The 25,453-nt window shown below is 38.1% G+C and overlaps 1 protein-coding gene across 1 annotated transcript in view; it reads left to right on the top strand.

Moving 5' to 3' along the window:
* Positions 1 to 25,453, top strand: part of znf407 (zinc finger protein 407) — a 229,658-nt gene that overhangs the window by 149,262 nt on the left and 54,943 nt on the right. The window contains exons 7-9 of the mRNA XM_028471626.1: positions 522 to 605; positions 5,252 to 5,372; positions 14,458 to 14,636. Of these exons, the coding sequence (XP_028327427.1) occupies positions 522 to 605; positions 5,252 to 5,372; positions 14,458 to 14,636 (384 nt within the window). The remainder of the gene's footprint in view (positions 1 to 521; positions 606 to 5,251; positions 5,373 to 14,457; positions 14,637 to 25,453) is intronic.

Here is a 25,453-nt window from a genome sequence, read left to right as displayed (position 1 = left end):
GCTGGTCGTGAGGTGTTAATCGCTTTTCGTGACCCCATGTATACTACACGATGCACGACACACAATCTAGCAGAGACTCGCAGGATCCCACAAAATAGACGCACAAGTCGAAAATCGGCTCAAAATGGGCCAAAAATCGCACAGTGTATGCCTGCTTTTAGTTGCATTTTTTACCTTTGACATTTGTTTTTGAATAAATCCCTATTAGAGGATTTATGAGAACAACATTTGGATGACATAAAGGTACATTTAAAAAGTAAGTGATGTGGTTAACAAGCTTTAAATGTTATATAAAGGTATTTATCAGAATCAACAAATATCCAAAATCCATCCAGTGGTTGACAAGCTCTGGTTTCTACATTGCTGTCTCCTTCTCAACTGCTTCCTCTGACAAATATCCCACCTGCTCTTTTTGACACTTAAAATGTCTGGGTCAACAGTGATTAGACATGTTAATCAAATGATGAAGTAACAATGTATCCAGCATGTGTCATTCATTGCTGTTCTGTCTGTCTTTACAGGAGAGAAATCTTATCTTTGTGACCTGTGTGGTTTTGCTGGAGGCACGAAGCACGCACTGACCAAACACAGACGCCAGCACACAGGTAACCAACACACCTTCGCACGTGTCTAATGCTGATTGAAATGCACAGAAAGAAACACCAACGTCAAACCTTGGATGTTCCTGGACGGTGATTGACACACAAATGTGTGAACGAAAGGCTGTCTGTCCCCCACACAACCATCAGTGTGACACACCACCACCAGTGATAGACATGTGTAGCAGAATGGCTGACTGAGACTTGAGATTTTTCATTTCAGTTATCATTTCACCTTGTCACTCTGTCACTTAGAGAAAATTACCATTTTTGGATATGCTGTCAATAACAAGTGTTTTTTGGGGTAGAAAGTGAGATGGTAAAACAAATATTGTTTGGCAGACGTCCAACGATCAAGAATCCTGGGATGAATGTTTGTTTATTTTGGTAACCTCTTTTTTTTATCCCTCCATTTCCTCATTTACTGATGACGTGTGTCAATTCTATGGTTTTATTTGCATATTCCCACTTGTCATTCTGTAGCCATATTAAGGCCCTGTCCTGTCTCACAGTGTGGCTAAGCCTGTGAGCCTAAAATAAGATATCATAATCCTTTATTCATCTTGCAAATGGAGAAGACCCTAAAAACTAATTCAAACATGATGAGCACACTTAAAGTGGGGTTAAAATGCAGTAAGGCATGAAAAATAAAAAATGAGAAAAAACGTGAAAAACACCCAAAATCGAAGGTAAGGCATGAAAATTGAAATTGAATTTTTTTTAATTCTGAGATAAGGCTATCACAAGACCCTAAAAACTAGTGCAAATATGATGAGCACATTTAAACTGGGATGGAAAAGTAGTAATGCTTGAAAAATTAGAAAAAGTTAGAAAATGAGAAAAAGTGACAAACACCCAAAATCAGAGGTAAGACGTATAAATTAATTTACTAATGTCTAAATAGAAAATATATGTCCTAAGGGAGTCTGTACTCTGATGAGATCTGTGAACGAAAACTATATCTATATATTGACATTTTCGTTGACTATTAAAAACTGAAACATAATGTTGACATTGGACGTAATTAGAATAAGTATATTTTTTTGGAAGGTATCCAATCAACACTACTTTTGTTGCGAGTAAGGCTGGACACGCCCTAATGCTTTCTCATATCAGGTTGATAAATGGTCATTTATCTCATGCGTCATATTTTAGTCGACTGTGTCTGTATCAGATTTCGCTGACTAAAATCTTAATGTCATTTAGTTCACTAAAACCAGGGGTGGAAAGAGTACAGAAAAAAATCTACTTAAGTAAAAGTACTTTGATTAAATTTCACTTGTAAAAGTAAAGTTACTGGTGTAAAAATCTACTCGAGTGAAAGTAAAAAGTAGCTCACTTAAAATGTACTCAGAGTAAACGTTACTTTGCGGAAGGGGCGGGGCATCTCTCCCATGCAATAAAAAATTAAAAAGACGTGTATACAGATCAAACTAGGTTCTTTTTTTATTATTGTAACTTATTAGAGAACATAATTTCAAAATAACGTGCATGAGAACAAGACATGGTGTGGCTACCCTGGATAAATAAAATAAAATAAATGTCAAGGATGTCAATTGGATGAGGTAAATGCTTGTGTCAGAGCATCTAATACATCACCTCTGAAAGCAGGAAATGCGTACAGTACGGTATATTATATAAAGTCTATAAAACATTCTAGGTGGAATGAGCCGAAGGAGGAACAAATTATACCGACGCCCCAGGGTGATGTGCGCGCGCCTACAAATATAGTTTTCTATTAATAATAATAATAATAATAATAATAATAATAATTGTAATTCAAATCACATGATCATTGCGCAAAACTGCTGATCAATCGTCTACAACACCTGTAGCTGTTATAAAAAGAAACACGCACACGATGCGTAAAGACACACAGTGGCTTATCAGGCACTGCTGGAGGATGAGGTGCACGGGAGACCAGAGTCGGCACCAGGCAGTAGTAAATAGTGGGGGGGGCATTAAGAAAACTTCAGGGGCACAAAAAACTAATGCTATATAAACACAGCAACAAAAACAAAGTTAGCTCGCTAACATACCTCTGACCAAGTGGTCGCTACAAACACAGGCATCAGCAGACTCTGCTCTTCTCACCGCAGACGTGGGTTTAAAATCCACTTTTTACGGCGTTGTTCAGTGAGCTTTTTGCATTTCTCACTTTTGTGAACGACAATCTTCGATTCTCTATAAAATCTATTTTCCTTTTCTCAATTAGAACGAGTGGAGCAGCCGTAAACTCCAGAAAACATGGGCGTTTTGATGAGTTCAGATGGCAGATTCTCAAGTTTCCTGCTCTCCATCAGAATTTAGCGCTCTTGCTTTGTCGCGATGCAGCAATGTGAGTGGCGTCACGTGAATCAACAGAGCAGGCCATAGACATATACACATTCTATTGGCTGATCCTAACAACAGCTCTAGGGTACGTTCAATAGCACAAATGTAGCAGACTCCCGTCCGCGTGCAGGATTTATTTTACTCTGTAATGGAATCTATTTCAAATGTAGCAAAGTACTGATACTTGAAATCAAATTCACCTAAGTAAAAAAAAATTACAGATTTTAAAAAGTTGTCAAAAAAGTAGAAAAACACAAAAAAGCTATTCAATTCCAGTAACGAGAGTAAATGTAATTTGTTACTTTCTACCCCTGAACTAAAACTAGACTATAACTGAAATAGTACTGATGTCAACATTTTAGCCAAAGCTAAGTTGCATTTTAATCCAAAAACTTGACTAAATCTAAATTTGTTGTCAGAATTTAACATTAGTCTTCACATATGCTTGACTAAAATATTTTATTGGGTATGGAAATTAAAAAAAAAAAAAAAAAACCCTTAACCTTGATCAACTATATTAAATCCTGTAACTTATAAATCTCCCACTTCTTCTTTTTGTCAATTAATTGTTCATTTTCTCAGGGGTTAGAAATGAGATAGTGGAGTGTCAAAATGGGAATTATAAACCTATCAGTCATTTAATAATAGACGCCTGTCTGTTGAGAGCTTTCCTGGCAAATCGTTGATAAAGCATATTACACTGTATCTGCCAACAAACCCATAACCAGAGGTATAAAGAGTACTGATATATCCTACGTACTGTTACTTGATTGAAATTGTACTCAAGTACAAGTAAGTCAAACATAAAATACTCAAATACAAGTAAAAAGTAGCTCAATTAAATAGTAATCAAAGTAAAAGTTACTAGTTACTTTCACCCCCCACGTTTATTTTTGGTTATAAATCTTACCACAGTTCCTTTATATACAATAAATATCTCATGTATAAACTGAAAAGATCAAATTGTGCACAAAATGTACAATTATTTATTTTTTTTAAATAAAGCAAAACCAATGGATTTAATTCAAAATGAAAATAAAAATCTCAGGCTCTAAGTATAGATACATTTATTACCTCTAAAACTGAGAAAATAACCTCCATTCAATGATGTTTTGGCGCTGTGCGTCACGTTTAATCTGATTGGTCGGCTATGATGTGATGCATTTGATTATTTTCTGGTTATTTCATTTTTGTAGTTTCATAATGTCCGCTGATCATTTTAAAACAAAAAAAAATTTTTAAAAATTTGCTCGATAACGATTAAAGCTGATATCCGGAGTTTCTGAGAAATCTATGTTTATGTATGATTCTTTTGAAATGTGAAAAAATACCTAATTAGACTTTTACTATGGTCTACTGCCGGTGGTCATTCATATACATTAATGTGTATAAGTCCCTCCTATGTCCTATAAACCCGTATACAAATTGAAGCGATCGCTGACTGCACCCAGCCAATAGGCTTTGACTTCCTGTTGTTGAGACTGTCAATCAAAGTGAATTCTGAACTGTGCACGGAAACAAGGCCGCGTGTAACAACAGCAAACAAGTAAATATGATTTTTGGCTGTTACCTGACCAATAGAAAAGTAGAGGCGTGGCTTCTGGTAGATTGGCAGACACAGGGGGAGGAAGTGAGGCTGTTTAAGGCGGGACATCGAGACGTCCTCTCAAAAACTCCAGCTTTAAGTGTAGAAATGTAACAAATGACTGTACTTCTTTTATAACATATTTAAATACAAGTACAATTACGGATTTAAAAAATACTCAAAAAAGTACAAGTATCCATGAAAGCAACTCAATTACAGTAATGTGAGTACGTGTGATCTGTTACTTTCACCTCTGCCTATAATCAATGACTGTTGAGGACTTTTTTCTTCCTAGTTGCAGTTTTCGAGATGCTGATCCTCTATTCCACTAATTGTCCCCTTCTCTCTCCACCTTCCCACACATGTGCCACCGAAACATAATCATTGTTAAGGTCTGATCTGTTGCACTGCAGGGCCAGATCTGCCTTGCATTTAACTTGTAATATTGAAAAAGGATCAATAAATACGCAGTAAAATATATTCCCTCATACGCACAGGCTTCAACCTAAACTGCAACTTTTCCTTTGAAAAAAAAACGTTTCCTTTGACTGCACTGTTTGAAATTTTCACCATGAATCATCATTATTGATCTTTGTGAAACTGGGGAAACTCTGAGCTATGCAGGAGAATCTGATTGATTAGTTTGAGTTCACAGAATTGTGTCTTTTTTGTGATTCGTCTCATCATGTTTTTTTTTCTTTCTTTCTCTATCTTCAACTGTCCAACATCACAGGAGAAAGACCCTTCAAGTGTAAAATCTGCAACTTCGCCTCCACCACGCAGTCCCACCTGTCACGCCACAAACGTGTGCACACGGGGGAGAAACCGTATCGCTGCCCGTGGTGCGAATACAGGTACTGGCTCATTGACCAGCGTGCGTGTGTGTGTGTGCGTGTGTGTGTGTGTGTTAGCGTCAGATATCAGTTGGTATTATAGGGTATTTTCGTAGAAGATGGTTGTGCTGCTGAAAGGTCTACGTGTGTGTGAGGGGGTGCACGTGGGGGCGATGGAGGGCAGACGGGTTTAATCTCCACAGCAGGGCTTCATCTCATCACTCTGCCATCATCAACAGGCCCAGCCAGAGCTCCCCATCTCACACACACACACACACACACACACGCTCAAGCACTCACACAATGTCACTGTCACTGGCAAGTCCCTGTCATTAAAACACCATCATACCACATCAGTAATTACACAGGAAATTGTCGGTGAAATTGAAAAAGTTTTGGCCGGTGTTGCACATCCTCTACGTCCAACCCTATCCCCCCCACCTGCGTCTCCCACCCCCCCCCCCCCCACCCTGTGTTTCCTGGTCAGGTTGTGGCAGAGGAGTGTGAAAGGGAACAATCTCAAACCCATCATTGGTTTTAGATGTACTTTTTATTCCTCCTTTCCCCTCTGTGACAAAGTCATCTCAGCTGCTCTGCTGCACCCGAGCTCTCAACTCATTTCATCTCCCTTTTTAGCAGTTTAGCTGGAGAAAAAAAAAAAAGATGACAGCTTTATATAATAATCATTATTAAAATTGTGATTTCACAATTATCAAAGGATTTTATCACCCACAGCTGAGTTTGAAGTTGTCATGAACAACCTCTAATGTGTAATGTGTAAGGATGGCTGGGTTTATAGCACGGGTTGTCATGTCAAAACGGACTCATGTTTAATTAGGAACCATCAACTATTTAAAGTGATTTAACTTATGACTTTAAAAATGTTGATATTAGATTCTTGTTATGTTAGACCCTTGGTCTGTGAACTTTATACACTTTAGCCTAAAGTTGATTGGTCTGTGAATTTGTCTTGGGGTTTTTTTTTTTCCCTGTTGCATCTTTAAACATTCATGTTACACAAATGTAAATCTTTTTTTGGCCCGTCTCTAAAAAGACAATTTAAATGGCATTGCCAATTTGTCCAAATGTTTGTAAAACATAAATAATTCGCTTAAATTCTGGGTTTTATGTTGCTTTACACACAAGAGAGAGTTAATGGTAGCATGCAACAGAAAACCAATAGTGTAGATAGTTGGTATATCATATGATAAGAGGGTACAATTTGACAACATGCATGGAATGTCCCAATTCTTATTGTTTGTGGTATTTCAACTAGCCCTGAAGAAAGTGGCTATATACATATTTTTTTCTCACCATTGTTTCACATGCACGCACACAACAGTTTTATGAGGAAAATGTTTAATTCTACCTAAAAAAAAAAGGTACAGTTAAAAAGCTGTATGCAGTTATGAACCAGGTTTGTGTGAAAGATGCTCATTTGTCAGAGATTGTTACTGATTACCTCCTCCAGGTGCTAATATTTTCACCAGCATTTATTTTTTTGTTTGTTTGTCTGTTAACAAGATTACATTTAAGGTACCTAAAGGATTTTGAAGAAAAAAAAATAACCAGAGATAGAGCTTGGAGAGGTCCAGATTAAAATACTGATTCTGGATCAGTTTGAGAAGATTTATATCTCGTTTTGTATATATAAATCAATCTTTATGAAATTTGGCTCAGTTATGTCGAATTTATTCCTCAATTACCGCAGTGAATTGTATTGTGATTAAATCCGGATTGCACATTTTTTCATGTTTTTTATTGGGAAAAAATGGGTGCCCATTCAGTGCCAGCCATTTTAGAGCATTTTAACTGATTTTTAAAGACCCACAGAACATTTTGTACTATGACAATCTGATATCTGACACCAGATTCTGATGAAGATTAAAGTCTCTAAATTCATCAGTAAAAATAATTTTGTTTCTAGCTTGTAACCTTCTATAAAACTACAAAAACATCACTGAGACTGGGCTTTTGATGGCAACATTATTATTATTTTGCTATCTATGTCAGAGTTAAATGGTTTGCTTACTGTATTTTGGCCTTCCTCCAAGTCTCTCCCCCCGTTATTCTCCCCACACTCAACTTCCTCCTTCTCCCGAACATGCCGAGTGTCAGTGCATGCCCCGTTTTTTTTATCGTTATCTTTCACTATCACGGCGCTCTCAATAGTCCACTTAGTTCTACACATGCACTGGTCGAGTGTGAACTCCTGGGAACTTCAGCATCAACTCTCGTAGCGCCATTTTCTGTCTGCTGCCACCTACATGTCACCAGTTGGTCACTTACATCATTGTACAAGTTAGATATTCACCGGAGAACACAATTCACGTCTATAAACGTGAATGGCACTCAATGAGTTAATGGGGATGATAATTATTCCAAGCTTTCAAAGTGTGAACGATCATGGTTCCATGATCAGGATCACCTGATAAACTGCTAATATCTGACAAAGAGGAGATTTGGCACTTGATGGAGGTTTGCGCTCTTTGAGAGCTCGTTTACTATGTTACACTTTGACTAAATTGTTTGTCCCAAATGAAGGCATCAGGTTTACCCAGCCCAATTATCTGAGGGCAAGCCCCATTCTTCTCTCAATGAAACAAATGATTATTACAGATAATGGCAAATGAAACCATAAATTAAAATCCCAGTTAACATTTTGGTGGCCTCGAGGGTTGGCTTGGTGTCTTTGAACAAGTGCAAATGATGGAGAGGAGCTGTGAGTAATCCAAATGAAATTGATCTTAGGTCCTTAGAAAGTCATCAGGGTCTCCATCTTTATTTTCTATCACCTTTTCAAAACAGGTTTTAGGAGCTTGATGTCTCTGTTGTTCTGATGGCGATGAGCAGCTAGCGGATGACTTGCAGGCCTGACCATTCAACACATTGGGAATGATGAAATTGTGTTGAAAATAATAATTTAGGCCTGAGACAAAGAAAATGTGTGTGTGATTGACAGGTATTGCTGCTTGAATGGAAATGAAAGGCAAATATACATTTAATTTATGTGGTTACAATATCTGTTTTAAATGTTAAGAATGTCATCTATGGTTCTCACTCAATACAATGCAATTTCCATCAATGGTGCTCTTGAAATGCATGTAAATGAGCAGGGAGTGAATCATCTATCAAATGCCACTCATCTAGTGTTCAGACAGGGATAGATAATGGGAGAGGATAATTATAGCGGGGAATTGTGGTAAAGAAATATTCTAATCATATTGCATTGGGAGGTGTGGGCTGTCAATTACTGGTGTCTTTGACTATTCTGCAGCTATTTATGCAAACTGCAAAAAACTCCTTTTGCATGTTTAAGGAGTCCTTTTTTTATTGTGCACAATAAGACGTTTCCTTATTCCCCCTCATTAAAATCCCAGAAACATCTTAAATGGTCTAATTGATACACAGCCTCTGACTTGTGACTCACTGCCATCTTCTGTGGCTATTATTGTTTACTGAACGCTCTGCAGTTCACCTTTCAATCTAAAATAGCATCTCAAAGGGAGGCGATATCTGCTTTGAGGGTGACACACTCACTGTCAATGCCAGGAAGGTTTGTAACCTTGTAAAGTGAAGAAAGAGATGAAGGAGGAAAATGGGAGGAATTAATGATGTTAGCTTGGCCTCCCTTGGCAGACTAAGGCCCAAATAGCACCAATGATCCAAATAAACCCCCACCCAAACTCCAGGCCTACACAAAGAAACACATTTAAATCTCCTCTAACGAAGCGCTTCTCAATAACATCCTTCCTATTACCATGCAGACATAGGGAGGTAGAATATGGAAATGGTGAGTGCTCAAATAAAGGGAATGGGAAGTGGCAGAGACGGGGTGATGTATCCATCCAGCTTTAGTGTGGCAGATTCCCATGGTGAGCGCGTGGCGGGGGGAGGACGTTAAAACAGCGTTGGACTAATTAATACAGGGTATAGTAGGAGGGCTGCTGTGGGCTTTCACTAACGGAGACACCTGCTGACTCCTAAATGTACGTTGTGTTGTTTTAATATGACAATTACATTATTACCATATCTGAGAGATAGCGCACACACACACACACACCCTCTCCCTCCAGGAATCCACCTGTGCTTTCAGCTGCAAATTTGATCTGCTTATGTTGGAATAACAACTAAGTTGACTTTTTTTTGTCGTGAATACATTTTATTCACGTTCATTTTTTTGTCGATTATGATATATCACGGTTCTAAGGTTACTTATCGTTGTGTTAAAGAAGTGACAACAGATGGCTACAACTCATTTGTCAACCTGATGCTGTTTTCTGCTGCAAACAGCTAATAAAGTTATCATAAATGTATGAATCCTGATCTAAATTCAATACTATGATCAAAGTCAGTAAAACAGTGTAAACTCACTATTGCACCAGGCCCGTTACATTCATTTTGATCAACTGAGAGAGAGAGTGAGTCGATCACGATAAGATCTGATTCCCGGCTGTCTATTAGGGCTGGGCAATATATCGAAATTCAAGATATATTGACTTTTCTATATTGCCTATATTGATATATATATAATTTTATAGCTCATTTTGTATTAAAATACTCATTTCATGAGTGGCTGCTTTTCCTACTTCTCAGAACAGCGTGAAAAGCACAGTTTGATGGATTTCTGAGTGCGTCCTAACTTAGACTTACCCCTAAACAAGTGTAAAGGCAACATTTCTGCTGGCCTCTGATTTAGACCCACAACAGTTGCTCTGTATTGATGAAGTCCACGCTGAGATGGGAATGTATTAAAAAATATATACTTTATATATATTTAATAAAGAAAATAGCAAAGTATAAATACAACGACCCTCCTCCGCAGTAGGGGTGATGCGCTGAACCCTGAAAGAGTAAAGCAATATATTTTATAGCATGATGAAGAGGAAGGGGAGGGAGGGTGTGAAGGGAGGAAGGATTTTGATGGAAAATGACTGTTTCTACAGAGCTCTGCTTATCAGAGCTTTGTTATGAGACCTTGAGTAGAGACTGATTTTTGCTGGCACAATCTGTCTGTACTGCCAGTACGTAATCTAATCTATCATGACTCCGCAAAGGAACAACGTTTCTGTTCAAAAGTACAATGAATAATTCAGTCATAATTGTACACATGAACACACATTTGATGATATGATGATTAATATAATATTTGCCGTAACACAAGCCGCACTACAGAACCCACTCACACACGCTGTCCCTTACAGGGGAAAAAAGCCAAAAGTGGCATATATTGTGCAGCTGTTTGTTAATAAATGAGCATGTGTGTTTTTGTTGTCTGATTTGATTTGAATTAAAAATATTGAGATTTATATCGTATATCACCATTTTGAGAAGAAATATCGAGATACTCTCTAGTATCTTTGCTGCACACACTTCTATATTAAGATTGGATGCTTGCAGTCATTGAGTAGAGTGATGCAAAGAGTAAAAGAATAAAAGACGGTGCAGCCAGGACAACAGTGCATATATTAAAATGTTCTCCTTCGGTGTGTAAATCATCAGTTTCTTGACAATACAATATTGATTCTTTGATCAATGGTACAAAATTTGCTGATATCACAAAGTCTGCCACAAAACGACTCAATTCAGTTTAGAGGCATTTGATTGGTTTAGGACAATAATATTTACCCATTTACTACAATTAGTTACATTTCACCTAACGCAAGAAAAAAATAGCAAGCAATTTTGATGTCTTGACATTTTCATGGCTGAACCATCTGACATTTAAAGGAGGGGTTTTATGTCAAATCGACTTTTTCAAGGTTTATATCATGTTACTATGGCATTCCCTCATTAGAAATATGCCTGGAGTGTTGCCTTGGCTCATTTATGTATGTTTGAGTAATTTTTAAAAACTCAGACAGGAATCCATTTTAGGTGTAAATACGCCTGAGTACTCCTAGGAACGCCCCCACCTCCTGGAGACGCAAGGTAACTGTGTGTCAATCGGTTTACTCTGCTCATCGTAGTAGCTGCGTTTGTATGAGTACTGAAGTGTTCATGGGTGTTGGAGTTTCTTAAAGAGACAGAAGCGAAATCGAAGTATCATTAACCGTGTTGCTACAGAGTGACATTTATTTTTGCTGCATTTTCCCCAAAAATGTAGGTAGTTATTTGAGTATGCTATAGAATGGTACTATGTGCCTGAAAAAAACATGATACCCCCCTTTAAATGAAATGTATCCTATTGATGGTTTAAATTTCCATTGATATGACTGGATCCTTGCTGTTATCTATGATCGTTTTTTTTTTATGACAGTATTACCAAACAGATGTGGCTCTCCTCACTGACGAGTCCTGCTGTGTGTGTTTCCACTGCTGCTGGAGGGAAAGAGAAGAGCAGATTCATCCCTGTAGCTACAGGTTAGAACAGTGTTAACAGATGTTGAGCTCTGATCAAACCACCGGCTTCAGTCAAGGAGAGGCCTACTGGTTTATGGAACAGGCCCACAGGAAAGTGGCCAAATAACGAGAAAAGGAGTGCACTTTGTGCACTTTCCTTCCATTCACATTATTTGTTTTGGAATAGTGCCAAGATGCAATACGCTACTAAGTATGTTTTTTTTTTTTTTTTATGTTCTAATTCAACTCAATGCTATTAATATAATGCCACATGGGGTAGGATCATGTAAGTTTAGACTTCCTCCTACTTCTTTCCGAACATGTACAGGCTTCATGTGCTGGATTTTGCAACCATTTATTCTCTCTTTGCTTTGTTTGATTTTAGATTTTTTGAATTATTATTATTTTCTCATTGTGGTAAATACGTTACTGTTGTGTTCATGTCTGAAATAAAAATTAAATCAAATCAAACATATAACACCGTAAACTATTGCATACAAGTAAAAATCAAAGAGTGCGTACAAAAGTAACAAAGGAATAACTTGTCAGGGGTGAATGGCATTTACATACCAATGTAAACAAATAAGTATCTCCAATAGTGCTTTCTGTAAACAAAAAATAGGGTTTTTCTTACCAGTGACACCATTATAATGCAATATTTCAGTAAACAATATATTGGTTCCTTCAACAAACAGTGACAACATTTCGGTGAAGACCTACCTGCACATTTTAGTGAAAAAGCAGAAAAGGTTTTTAAAAAAAAAAAAAAAAAAAATTGATACTTAGCGTGAGCATGTCGATAATCAATTGTGCGAAAAACATTGCCATATATCACCGTATCAAGATATCATCACACTCCTAATGTATGCACAGGCATTTTATTTTCATACAGTATAATCTGTTCAGATCAGTGTTTAAACTGACACAATAGGAAAAATTATTTTTTCTTATTTTTGTGTATTGTCAGTAACTCAGGATGATTTATCCTTAATGTTCTCACTTACAGTTGTTACAATGCCGTCATTATGTTGTCATGGTTACTTTGAGACTTCTACACAGCAGTTTCAGTAAAAATAAACTTGTTGCACTTTATTTTATGATGGCGGTGTGTAACACTGCATTTTCTTTTTTTCAGTGAAAATCTGCAAAAACACTAATAATAAATAATTAATAGGATGTTTTGAAGCAAATAGTTTTGACTCAATTTGTCCTCTGAATGATCAATATCTTCTGATGAACATATACAGCAACTTGATTTTTCATCTCTACATTTAATTTTGTTATTAACTGAGTAGAATATTGTGATATATTGTGAAAATATCGTGATACGTATCGTATTGCATAATCCTTCCCAATACTCACCCCTACCTGTCATGCAGGTTATTATCCCCCGCCACAATGTGTGGAAGGGGGATATAGGTTTAAGCTCCGTGCGTCTGTCTGTCCGGGTTAAAGGGGATAGAAACTGTTTAAGATATGTTAACCAAATTAGATGTGTGGCTTCAGGGTACCAATATCTTGATGAAGTTTGAAAATGAGAACTGCGCAGTTATTTTTTCCAGAGTTATTGCCCTTGTTCCATTTATTTATTTATTTATTTATTTTTTGGTGGGGGATGTCGATGACTGTCTTCTTGTTTTATTTTGGTTCTGGCAGTGACGTAAATGGATGTATTATGATGTATATAGAGCCACTAATGAACCAAAATGCACACAGTTTGTCATGTGTTTACATCGGTGCTCACTAAACAGGCTTTTCCTCTGTTTAAAACGCAGCTTCTGAGGGCAGATCTCTCATTGTTCACCATTGAGGTGTGTGTGTGTGTGTGTGTGTGTGTGTGCGCACGTACATGTGAGTGTGCGTGCGTGCAGGGGGGACAATGTGAAACTGTGCTCGACTATGGCCTCTTGATGGAGAGAGGTGTCTGTGCAAAAGTGAAAACAAATTCTCTCCTTGGCATGGTGTGAGCTATGGTACACCGAGGCTTTATTGTCCCAGCCAAGGTGATAAGAGAGAGTAATTGCGTATTATACTGTCCGAGAATGTCAGGTCCAAACTGAGCACGAGTGCTCCATCCATCAACACACACAACGGTGTGTGAAACCCCCTTCTGCACTGCTCATGCTTGTATGATGCATTGTGTTTGCACAAACCCAAATGGGTTTTATTTTTTTTATTTTTTTACATGTACACCATTGTCATCACATCAAGAACTTGTAAACGTTATTCAGATACAAAGTGTTGGGTTTTAAAGTGTATTTATTACTATGAACGTATTTCTCCTGACCATTATGGAGTGTGTTAGCGTGTGTTTGTGTGTATTTGTGCGACCATGGGCAGATAGAGCCTGGGAGCAGGCCAGGCAGCGTCATTAATCAGGAGAGGCTTGTGTGTGACTCTGAGCTGACGTGGTTACATCCTAAAGCCTGCTGCTCACCGCTGGCTCTGCCCTAGACGAACACAGCATACACCTCCAACCTGTACATGGGACATTTGAAGATGCATCCGTCCTATTGATACACTTCTGCTTCTCATTGTTCCCAACACAAATGGAAAGGCAAGACCACGATTTAGAATTTCAGGCGATCTATGTTGTGACTATTCCTTGTTTTTAGTTTTGTGAACACTTTGCCGGCCTGTTTGATGAGAAAAATAAAAGCCTATTTACAGGATAAAGACATAATGCTCCTTTTCTTCTCTTCTTCATTAAAATAGTGTGAGATTGTCTACTGTGTGACATGACTCTTTTCTTTTTTTCTCTCAGATCAAATTGCGCAGAAAATATCCGGAAACACATCCTTCACACGGGAAAACATGTGGATGTGAAGATGTACAACTGCCCCAAATGTAGCTACGCCACCAACTCCCCCATGGAATTCCGTAACCACCTGAAAGAGCATCACCCAGATATTGAGAACCCAGACCTTGCCTATCTACATGCAGGTAAGGCATGATCGCGATAGAAGTTCTTTTCGACAGTAAGCTCTGTCTGCGTATTCCGATACATTTTGATGGGAAATCAAGCTCTTAAGGCTGCTATATGTCCGGCTGGATGCCAGGTTTCTGCATTTTGTTATTAGAGCTTATGTATCGAACAGTCTTTTGAAAAGTTAAACCTTTTGTCTTAAGTTCATAAAAAAACTTTCTTTTTTAAGGTCATTGGCATTTGAGACACTGTTACACAATGCCATCAATTACCTCCAATGTTAGACTAATTGGATTAGTTCAGTAAATGAAGTCAATTTAGTGTGTCAATAATATTAGCGTGTATTCATCTTAGCTATGCCATGCCAAACTGTCATACACAAATTGTTTCTCTTTGGTCTGGTTTGGTAACTTTTAACTTTGCAATGAATGTATAACCCTTAAAGTCTCTGCAAAGCAGAAATACATTTGTGTTATGAGTTTGTCAAACCACAGAAACGTGTCATTGACCACTGAGCAAAAATTGAAAGATTAAAAAAATGGTTAAGTATATAAAATTAGGTCTCAAAATCATGTAAAAACAAGCACTTCTCTCTGCTCTGAAACGTTGAGGGCGTGTCAGTTAGATGGGCTGGAACCACGCCAACGCGCAGGAAGGGCACCGCCTCCTTACTGTGTCTTTTGGAGAGAGCAGTGTAAAAGCAGCTCCAGGTTTGATAGTGCTTCGATCGGGCCAAACAAGGGATCAGTGGAAAGATCTACTCTGCCCAAGTCCGAATATGTGTATCCCTCCCCGCTAGAGGCAAAGCACACAATCGCGGTGCAAAAAAAGTGCTCATTTCATGGAAAATGTGGCACCAGCGGATGCATTTCAATCCCCTGAGTCTGAATATGTGGTTTGTTTTCGGCTAGGGGCTGTGGAAATTTGGTGTGCTTCAGCAGCAGGGTCAGGTTTATGCTAATGATGTCTCTGTTACGTAACTCGGCTATGAACGCAGAAATTGGAAACAGTTTTTGAAGCCTAGCTCCACAATAAATTATAAATGGTTGAATGGCTTTGTAGGTGTTTTAAGGAATACATTTATGAGCTATTTAATGTGTTTAGAAGAAAATGGCTGCATTTGCTTCACACGGTCTTTAAGAAACAGCTGATTATGGGTTCAATAACAAATTTCAAATGTTTGATTAGCCATGGACTAAGAATTGCAAGTTAGTATTGCGTTACTACGTATAATGAATTGCAAATTTTGTAAAATGTAATCATAATTTCTCTCAATATTATCTGGATTTTGGAAAAGTCTGAAATGATTTGGTTCTGTAATTTGTTTGTAATTCTCTTACTCTCCTCTTCCGACTAATTTTACATATCAGTACAATTCAGGGTATGTTGCATAGCAAAAGAAAAAAATACACCTCCATTCTTTGTGGGCTCTGACCCCAGCAGTAGGCTTTAGGTTCATATTTCTGCTGTTTGAAGGTTTAGAAACATCTATTTTCCCTTTAATGTCTCTTTGGTCCTCTGCAATCACTGGGAGTGTAAAGACAAACAGTTTACCAAAAGACACATTTAAAGTCGTTCCTCTGATTGAAACCACCCACCTTTCTAGTCCGGTCTTCATTATTCCACAGTGGTCTGATCTTTCAGACTCTTTGAGTGGGATTTTTGTCAGGGCATCGGGTCTTGTTTTTCTTTCCTGATGGAGGGCACCCAACCACAAAGGGGGAGAGCTCAATGACGGCTGCCCCGACCATCCCTGCCAATCATTCAGGCCATGTGGACAGATGAAATCTTGTTCCTCTTCTATTGGTTCTTTTGTATCCTCTTGTTCTTCCTTTGTCCTTGAAGGCCACCAAATCCAATCGGCCGAGTGGCTGTCCTTCACAGGAGCAGAGAGGACAGCCTTTATCCTGTTATCCCTCTGACCCTACATAAAGGCACTGAAGTTGGAGGGGAGCACCATGGGAAAGAGGCCAGGGAGGGACATTACTGGGAAGTGGTTGCTTTCTGGGTTCATTTCCCATTGAAACAGATTGGATCTGGATGGTGTCCTTGCACTGACTCTCAAAGTTTGTTGTTTTGAATCTTGAGGAAAAAAAATGGCCTCTTCATGGTATAATCTCAATTGGTCAAATTCAAGCGGAAATATGAGTTGTTGATCTTTTTTACCTCCACCTTTTAACCTCCCCACTAGTTTATTGTTCCTGTGTCCTTTGACTTATAACTGAAGCCTTCCTTTACCACACTTTAAGGTCTTCTACCCCTAGCATCCTTAAGAAGACCCATCTCTGTTTGTCCTTATGCGTGGACGACCTTTGTTGTAGAATATGTTTTTACAGATTGTTTGACCTTTTGTAGGTCCTTTAAGGACAAAAAAACAACAATGGCATGTAAAATGGAACAGTTCCACCCATGCCATCCATTCTGTGAATCCACAGGACACTATAGGGACTCAGATGTTAGGGGTATTTTTCAAGGTCAGATCTTGACTGGAGGGTGCAACATCTTTAAGTTATCAGGAGGAAACATATCCTTCTCTTTGAGTTAGAAAGCATTTATTTACACTAAGTCATCTTGGTTCTCTAATACATATTCTGTTTTATGAATCAACATTTTATAGAACATAAATTATTTTAAAATGTGACTAATAGTGTTGTACATTCAAGTAGAATGTAATTGTGACAGGCTTGTATTGATTAAACAAATCCAACATGATTTTTCTAAATCATGAGCTGTTTCATGTTAACACGCTAATTTGGGAATGTTAATAAAAGAAGACCAACCTTTTATTAAGAGCAAGGCTGTAAAACTATGGGTGATTTGTGAAGAAACTGTAAGTATACTCTTTTAGAAGAGGTAAACTGGAGGTAGTAGCAGAAAGAGCATGTCTTCATCTAAGCAGACAGAATCAGACCAAAAGAAAGAGACAGGAGAAAAAGATTAAGGATGTAGATGTTGAATTAACCTGCTTGTGATTGCTCTCTGTCAGAGTGGCACCGGGGCCGGCAGCAAGAGGCAAATCAGCTGTGATGGCCCGTCCTCAGTTCCCCCTTTGAAAGACACAGATCAAACGCACCCTAGTCACAGCCACTTGTAGCCCCTCGCTCATGATTGATTGACGGGCGAGCGTCCCTGCCGCTGCTGCTGTCTTTCTATATCACTCTCTCTCGCTCTCTTTGTCTTCCCTTCTTTATTCAGGTTCGCACTTCGAATTAAAGCCTTTCTCAAGGATGAAAGCAGAGGTCCTTTGCAAACGAAGGAAGAGAGGGAATTAGAGCTAGCAAGTGATGGAGGGGAATGATGATTAGAATTTGAGGAGGGGGTTCTCAAGGAGAAGGTTAGATATGTGAGGGGGAAATTATGCTGATAGGACACTTTTTAATAAAATGGTAATAGCAATTGTCTTCCATGTGCGATTCTTGAAGAGATATGGCAAGGGAAGGCAGCGTCTGGGTGATCCCAGCATAGATAACACAGCACAGCTACAGGTACTTCAGAAAGCTGTGACTTGGCTAAATTACCCCTCAACTACAACTTTTCTTCTTGTTAGCATGCTACAAGGATTCTGTGACTGCTGCTTGGGGAAATGGTAGATTTCCTTCAGTTCTTTGCCGTCTCCCTCCATCGAGGTCAGCAGCAGTTACAGGGGAATGGCTTTGTTAAAGCAGACGCGTTGTCATGTTCATTATGAAAGTTTTTCTCACACGTCCACTCTCAGACACATGGGTGAGGTGTCGCCATGCCTTGTTGGAGCATCTTCATTTCTCTACTTTTAATTATGAAATGTCTGTGTAGTTTTAAAACGGGTTCATTTTGCACTTCTTGACGGCACAGGCATCAGATGCTTTGTAATTAGCTAATAGCTACTGATTTTCAGCTGGTTAGTGGCTAAACAGTAAAAAACAAATATATAAATCAAGTTCTTCAAAGCATTGTTGCTTTGCTGTTTTATGCAGATTTCTTTTTCTTAATATTGCATGATGGATGGCTAGCTTAGAGGGCTAAAGGAAGGTTGGCCTTGTAAGTAATGATTTTAATACAGTTATCACCACAGGTGAAATTAACTTTTATGCTTATTTTTTTATTTTTTTATCTTATTGAACAAACCTGTAAACACATGGGTTTTGATGGCTTTTACTCAAGCTGTGCATCTGCATCCCTCCCCTGCCACCTTTCTTTTCACTTTCACCTTATGTTCATCACATAATGAAACATTGCTCTCACAAGTTTCACCTGCGTGCTGTGATGGTGGATTGTGGTAGACAGGTGTGTACGTCATGCAAATGTGTCCTGGTATCCCAGCGCATATGACACTGTGTCGACGCTGTGAGAGAAACCACAGACACCGGCGATGAAATCAACATCTGCTTCTAATAACAATGTGTTATCTGTGACACGTTTCAATGTGGAGGGAAAAAAACACAACAATGCATCACAGTTTAAAAAAAAAAAAACCAGCCGATAGGACATCAAGTCGTCAGCGTTGGTGATAAACCTGTGTCACCTTCCTTATGTTGTATTATCATGATCGACATTAATGAAAAAGTCATTCTGTTCAGAGCTTCAGGAACATGGAAGTATTGGAATAACGAGAGGGACTAGCACAGCACACACATCGCACAGTAACGTAAAAATAAGGTCAAATGCTGCAAAATATTTCTATAGGAAATTTAATTTTAAAAAGAAATGAGAACAATACCAGAAAATGATAAGAAGCATCTGTCTTTGCCTTTTCAAATGTCCAAACGTGCCCCGTTCTTCAGAGCCAATCGAACATGGCCTAAAACAACTGGAATCACAGTTGAGGCAGTTATAGGAACAGTGTCTGTTAACAACCTCAGCAAGTCTTGACTTGAAGACAAGATCCACTCAGTGTGAGAGTGTTAATTGGAGAATTCCCTAATGTAGGAACAACTTTCAGCTTCATCAGATTCTGACTGCCTCAATTTGAGAAATGAGGTGATTTCCTGACCCTTTTTTCCTCTTCTACTCTCACTTCCCAACCCAATGTATAGCTTTGCCTTAAACTTTTGCCAAGCATTTTAAACCAATTTATTGTGGTTTAAGGCCTTATTTTTAGTTATCATGATAGTTAAATCTATATAATCTGTAATGCTCCTTTTCTGCTCTGTGTGCACTTCATGAATTGTAATAAGGTTAATATTTTGTCATCCGACCTTGCAAAAAAGAACCTGATTGGTTTAAAATAGCATTGCTTGCATTTTAATTCCCCCTTTTGTTTTTTTCCTCAGTGCTGACAAAGGCTAAAGATGACCAAATAGTGTCTCTGTGATGTCATTACAAAATGGGAGCAGTGAGGGACTATTCAAGGGGACATAAGCTCACCAATTTTTTGGGGGGGGAATCGTCAGTTGCTAGTTTCTTGAATACAGGGACAGTCTGGACCCAGTAAGCAGCCATTCCTGCATAATGACCTGCTCCAATGAGCATGAAAACTTTCCACACTGGCTGCGTTTATCACACATCAGCCACAGTAAACACTTTTTTGTTTCATTCTTTGCTCTCCATCGCTTCCTTAGCGGGCTATTCATGAACACCATCTCAGCCGTTTAGGGGACGGTTACAGCTTTGAAGGACAAATCCCATCCTAACAATGTGCAGACACTGATAGTAATGTGATTGCCTGAAACAGGATGTCTTAATCATGTTTTTGTCACCTGTAGGCTAACAGAACCGTTCTTTCTTCTCACTCATTCAACAATGACTAGAGGAATTGTGCAGCGCTAAAGTCTATCCATTGGCCTGTAGACATTTGTAGAAATGATTACATATTAAAGTGGATCAATCAATTATTCAAAATGAAACAAAAATGGACATTATATGTTTAAACTACTGTCATGAATTATTCTTGAGGAAATAAATCTTTATATCAATCTTAATACAGTAGGTCAGACAGGAAAACATTGTTTTACCAATTACAATCCAACAGGCAAGTGACGGTTTATGGTTATTTTTGCCAAATGATTGAATCAGTGGTGAAATGATCAAATAAGATTTCCTCAAGTCCTATCAGTCCATTCATGTTTTCTCACAGGGGTGTATGTACTGTATGTTTGTTTAAGCGGCATTATTCTCTATTTTATTAATAATACCACTTTTATCACTTTAGATTTGTGATTTGAAGAAAAAAAAATACTTTAAAGAAAAAAGTATCACTGCTTCTCAGCCGATGGCAATGGTTATCTTAGTTTGGGTATTGGTCCCATGGGCCGATATTATCGCCCATTTCTACTTATAACTTGGACTGCAGTGTTTTTGTTCTTCCTTAAAGAGTAACTAAACCCCAAACATATGTATGTACATATATATTTGGGTGTTAATGCTAGTCCCACTCTTCACATTTTAGTAAAAGTATTTAAATTTAACATATTTAGTTCAAATGTAAGAGTGACTGGCCTTTAAGGGTTGAACGCCAGCTATTATAACTTAATTTTGCAATTGGCTGAGACAGATTATTGTGCCGTATTTCACTGTTGACTCGCCCAGCCTATAAAATTTGAGAGGAAGGAGGAGGGTTTTCTCCTATCACAGCCCTCAGTGCGCATTGATTGACAGGTCTAAAACGGAACTGCTTTCTTCAGCTGTGATGTTTTGACTTGGTGCTTCTATAAAGAGCTAATTCTGTGCTAATCAGAGAGTTCATCTGTGTATGTACAGACTCATCATGTGTGTATCCCCGTCTGTCTCTGTGTGTGCACGGACGTGCATGTACATCTTATTGCTGTGTGTGCAAGGCAGTGGGAGGCTGATGGTGGGAGAGAAGGGCTGTTTGTACCTGAGTGGTGTCTCTAGGGCTGTGTGTGAGCTTCACGTCGTGATTGTGTGTACCTGTGATTGTAGTGAGTGACACATCTCAGCTGTGAACTTGCTGTGCAGCATTGACCAGCTGCCTGACTGGGCGTGTCTTACTGCTTCAAGGCTTTTTTTTATATTTCCAACCTAGTCGCAGGTCAGCAGAAAGCAGGGGGTTAGTTACTCTTTAAAAACATTTAGAGTACCCATCTGTTTGTCGAAGACACAATGTGTTATGACAATGGAAAGAATCTCTGAGAACATCACCTGTTCATAAGTGAGGGAATATCAGATCTAATGACTACATTTTAGACAATAATTGCTCAGATACTTTTGTTCCACTGGAGTAAGCTTCCAAATGGATACACTTTACTTAAGAAGAAACCCACGTTGGCTCACACACAGAGACCTTGTGTGAGTGACGTGGTGTATGGATGCTACCAGGCAGGGCTGCTTCTCTTGTATGGGACAGTGAATATGGGACCAGACAGGCTGCCGGATCCTATAAAGCCTCATCCATTATTCAATTCTTCTTTTTTCTCAATTCAGTCACTCTGTACACATTGCCTAACCTGTCAGAGGCACACCAGAAAGACAGAGTTATTGATGCGGGAGAAGAAAAAGAAGAAGAAGAAACACAAGATAAAACGAGGAATAGTTACGCAGAGCAGGGACAGACTGCAGAGTTTTGCTCTCGGCTCCGCTTGCTCCTTCTTGACCTTTACTGAATCAACACAACAGCATCGTACCAGCAAGTTTCCACTGATGTCCGCCCACATTGGCTGAAGTGCACTTCTGAGATCTCCATTGTGACCTTTGCTCCCTCGTGTTGTGCCAAGGACTCTTGTCTTCCTCCTTTGCTTGCTTTTCCTCCTCTTAGTGTGTCTTCTCTTTGGTGGCTCTCCAAACGTCTCAGCATTGCTAATTATCAACAGGCTCAACTTTCCCCAACTAAACAACCAATTATCAGTGTTTTAGCCCAGCCCAGTCCCATGTTTCCTGATACAGTGGCCTATTAGGGCCCCTTATTTCTCCCCCAGCATAATTGAATCCCCTGGCTTCTCATCAGTGGGCTAATTTAAGCCAATGTGCAGAGTTGGTAATCAGAGGGGCTGCCTATTAGACTATCAGACCCCAATTAGGTGCCCTCTTATTTCTAACATAACAAGCCACTATCACTGCCGCTGTTGGTATATTTTCCTTTTAAGTGCTCTGTTTTGTTTCAGTAAATCTGTGTGTCTGTTTGCAGAAGAGAAATAAGACGAGAAAAAAGTGTGGAAAAGGGAAGTTTTGATTTAAGTTTTGAGAAAACTTTGCACTTAAACAGGTGAATTGTGAGACAGACTTATGGAAGAAGGATGCTAGTTAAAAAGAAGCATTTAAAAAGATCTGAACATCCAACTTCTTTTAGGTTTATGTGGTCATTTGCTCCTTATCAGTTATCAACATTATTATCAATATCATGACCTTCATCATTAATAGTGAATCAGACCACTTTAGATTCAATAATTAGCAGAGAATGATGTCAGTATTAAAATTGGATGTTCTCAAGCAATGTATTCTAGTTCTAGATCCATAATGTCTTAAATTGATTCATGGTCATTCCTCTATATTACATATAAAGTTTAATTGTATTTATTTAAATTCCTGTTTTCTTATTATGTTTCTAAAGGTAAATGTATACTATAACTTAATCTTGCTGGATAAAAATCTAGAAAGGTAAATTAGGATATTTTTTGGAAACAAATTTCAGTTTTTCTTTACAACATCCCAAGGCTGAATAAAACTTTGATTTTATTTTTGAACTGTTATTTAGTGTATATTTGATCAAATCACATCAATAAAGATAGTCCTGCCATTTTTATATTTGACCTTTTTTCCCACCCATCGTCGTCCACCTTCTGCCACTAATGAACCAGTTTACTTGGAGTAAAAAGCAGGGCACTTCCCAGACATGTCTTCAGTCTATTACAGGGAAGCCACACAGAGACGGACCATTAAAACCAGTTGCTGACCATCCTTCAGTCAATCAAAGACTTTAGAGACCGGTTAATCAGAAAAAATCTGCCCTTCTTCTTTTAGCTTTAAAGTAGATTTTCTTACTTACATCTCGGTAATTTACCACCATCAGCTCTTTTAAAAAAAAAAAAAAAAAAAAAAACATTTCCTTGTCCTACCACCTTGTACCTGTGGGTAGTGAAACTAAAAGAAGCCAGCAGATGAACAAGCTGATAAGGACAGCAAAGTGGTTTTTTTAAAGTTTGTGTCAATTTTCTTGAATGTGTGTACATACCTCTGTGTGTTTGTGTCTGCAGTAACAAGTATTAGCCTGTCTCTGAGTCGGAAGTGTGTGCGTTTAGTGTCTGTCAACTCCCTATAGCCTAATTAAAGGGCGAGAAAAGCCACTCAGAGGGAGATTAAACCTAAAAGGGTAAATTAGAAGTCAAAAGGGGTGTAGAAAATTCACACATACACAAAGGCCAGGAAATGTGTTCTGACGCCTGTGGAGGAAAAAAAGTATTTACGAAGTGCAGCAAGACAGAGAACACATGTTGGTCTACTGACTGTAAAGTATATTTCCTTTTAAACAGCGATGATGGGCTTCATATGTTATTTAGACTTTACTGGTGATATTATAGGGATTCTTTAAATATATACATGCCTGATCTAATAAAAGTTGCTTAACTGTTTTTATATAAAATATAACATAAAACTCAGAGTTTGATGATCAAATTTAAACGTATTCAGTTTGTGTCTTTTTTTAACCTGTTCTTTACGCAATTGTTCTTTATTTTCCTTTTGGAGACTTTCTATTTTTTCCCCACTTCAGGTGCCTTATAAAGCAGTTTCTGGCCACGCAGTCCATTCACTTCCACCCAATACACCCCTGCATCGACTGGATGCAGGGAGCGATGACGTCAATACCAAACTCTCAATCAGCATAATAAAAAAAAAAATAATAATTCTAAATCAAAATATAATGAAAACTACGAAAATAAAAATTCTTAGATCTCCTTTATCCATTAAAGCCAAGTACAATCTTAACTCTGAAATAAATAAGTTGTGTGAAATATTTCCAGGTTGCAACATTAGGTGTAATCTACAAATATATTGATTCTCCTCTTCCACTAACACCTCCAACATTGCATATTGCGTAGGTGGTCACTCTCTGCAAATCCATAATAAACAGGGTGGTCTTCACCACTTTTGCACTGATTATTAACGAACTATTAATACACGGTGCATGCAATCTATTAGTGTACACACCAAATGTAGTGCACTTTATTTGGTATTAGGACGATTTTTTATTTTTTTTAAATTATTAATCTAGCGATTATTTTTTCAATGCATCGATTAATCTAGCGATTCATTTTTCCAGTTCGATTCGACTCGATTTGATTATTGATTATCTCATTAATTGACTAAATGTAATTTATGCATGTTGATTTACATATCTAAAATGAAAAAAAAAAAACAAAACACAAATTCCTTAACATTGCAATGTATGTTTATTGCTTTTCAAGTCAAAGTTCCAAAATAAAGTTCAGTAAGAATATAAAAGTACAAAATAATGCATTCAGAGTCAGAGGTAGCATTTATTAAAAAAATAAAAAGGCAGTGGGAGCCGGCAGCCTGTCATGGTGTTTAAGATTTACGTTGAAAACACACAGGCCTAGTTTACTGAAAAAAGTGCATCTTTTAATTCTTCAGTCACATGAAAATAACCACAACTTAAAGTAATACACTCTGCCACGCATATTTTGCTTAAACTCAAAATTCCAAATGCTAATACAGAAAGTGCTTTTCCAGCAAACAAAAAAATAAGGGATAAATTGGAAAAAATTAACAAATAAATATGGGGTTTTATAATGTTCATTTTTTGTTGTTAATAATAATAATAATAATAATAATAATAATAATAATAATAATAATGATGATGTAAATAATCTTGATTAGAACATGAACTGAAAATACAAGGATCAGTCTTGGTCCCACACAAGGGGGGAGATGACACGAAATGATA

This window comes from Gouania willdenowi, chromosome 16 (assembly GCF_900634775.1).
Source record: "Gouania willdenowi chromosome 16, fGouWil2.1, whole genome shotgun sequence".
In the NCBI taxonomy this organism is placed as follows: Eukaryota; Metazoa; Chordata; class Actinopteri; order Blenniiformes; family Gobiesocidae; genus Gouania; species Gouania willdenowi.
This window is presented reverse-complemented; position numbering and strand designations above follow the sequence as displayed.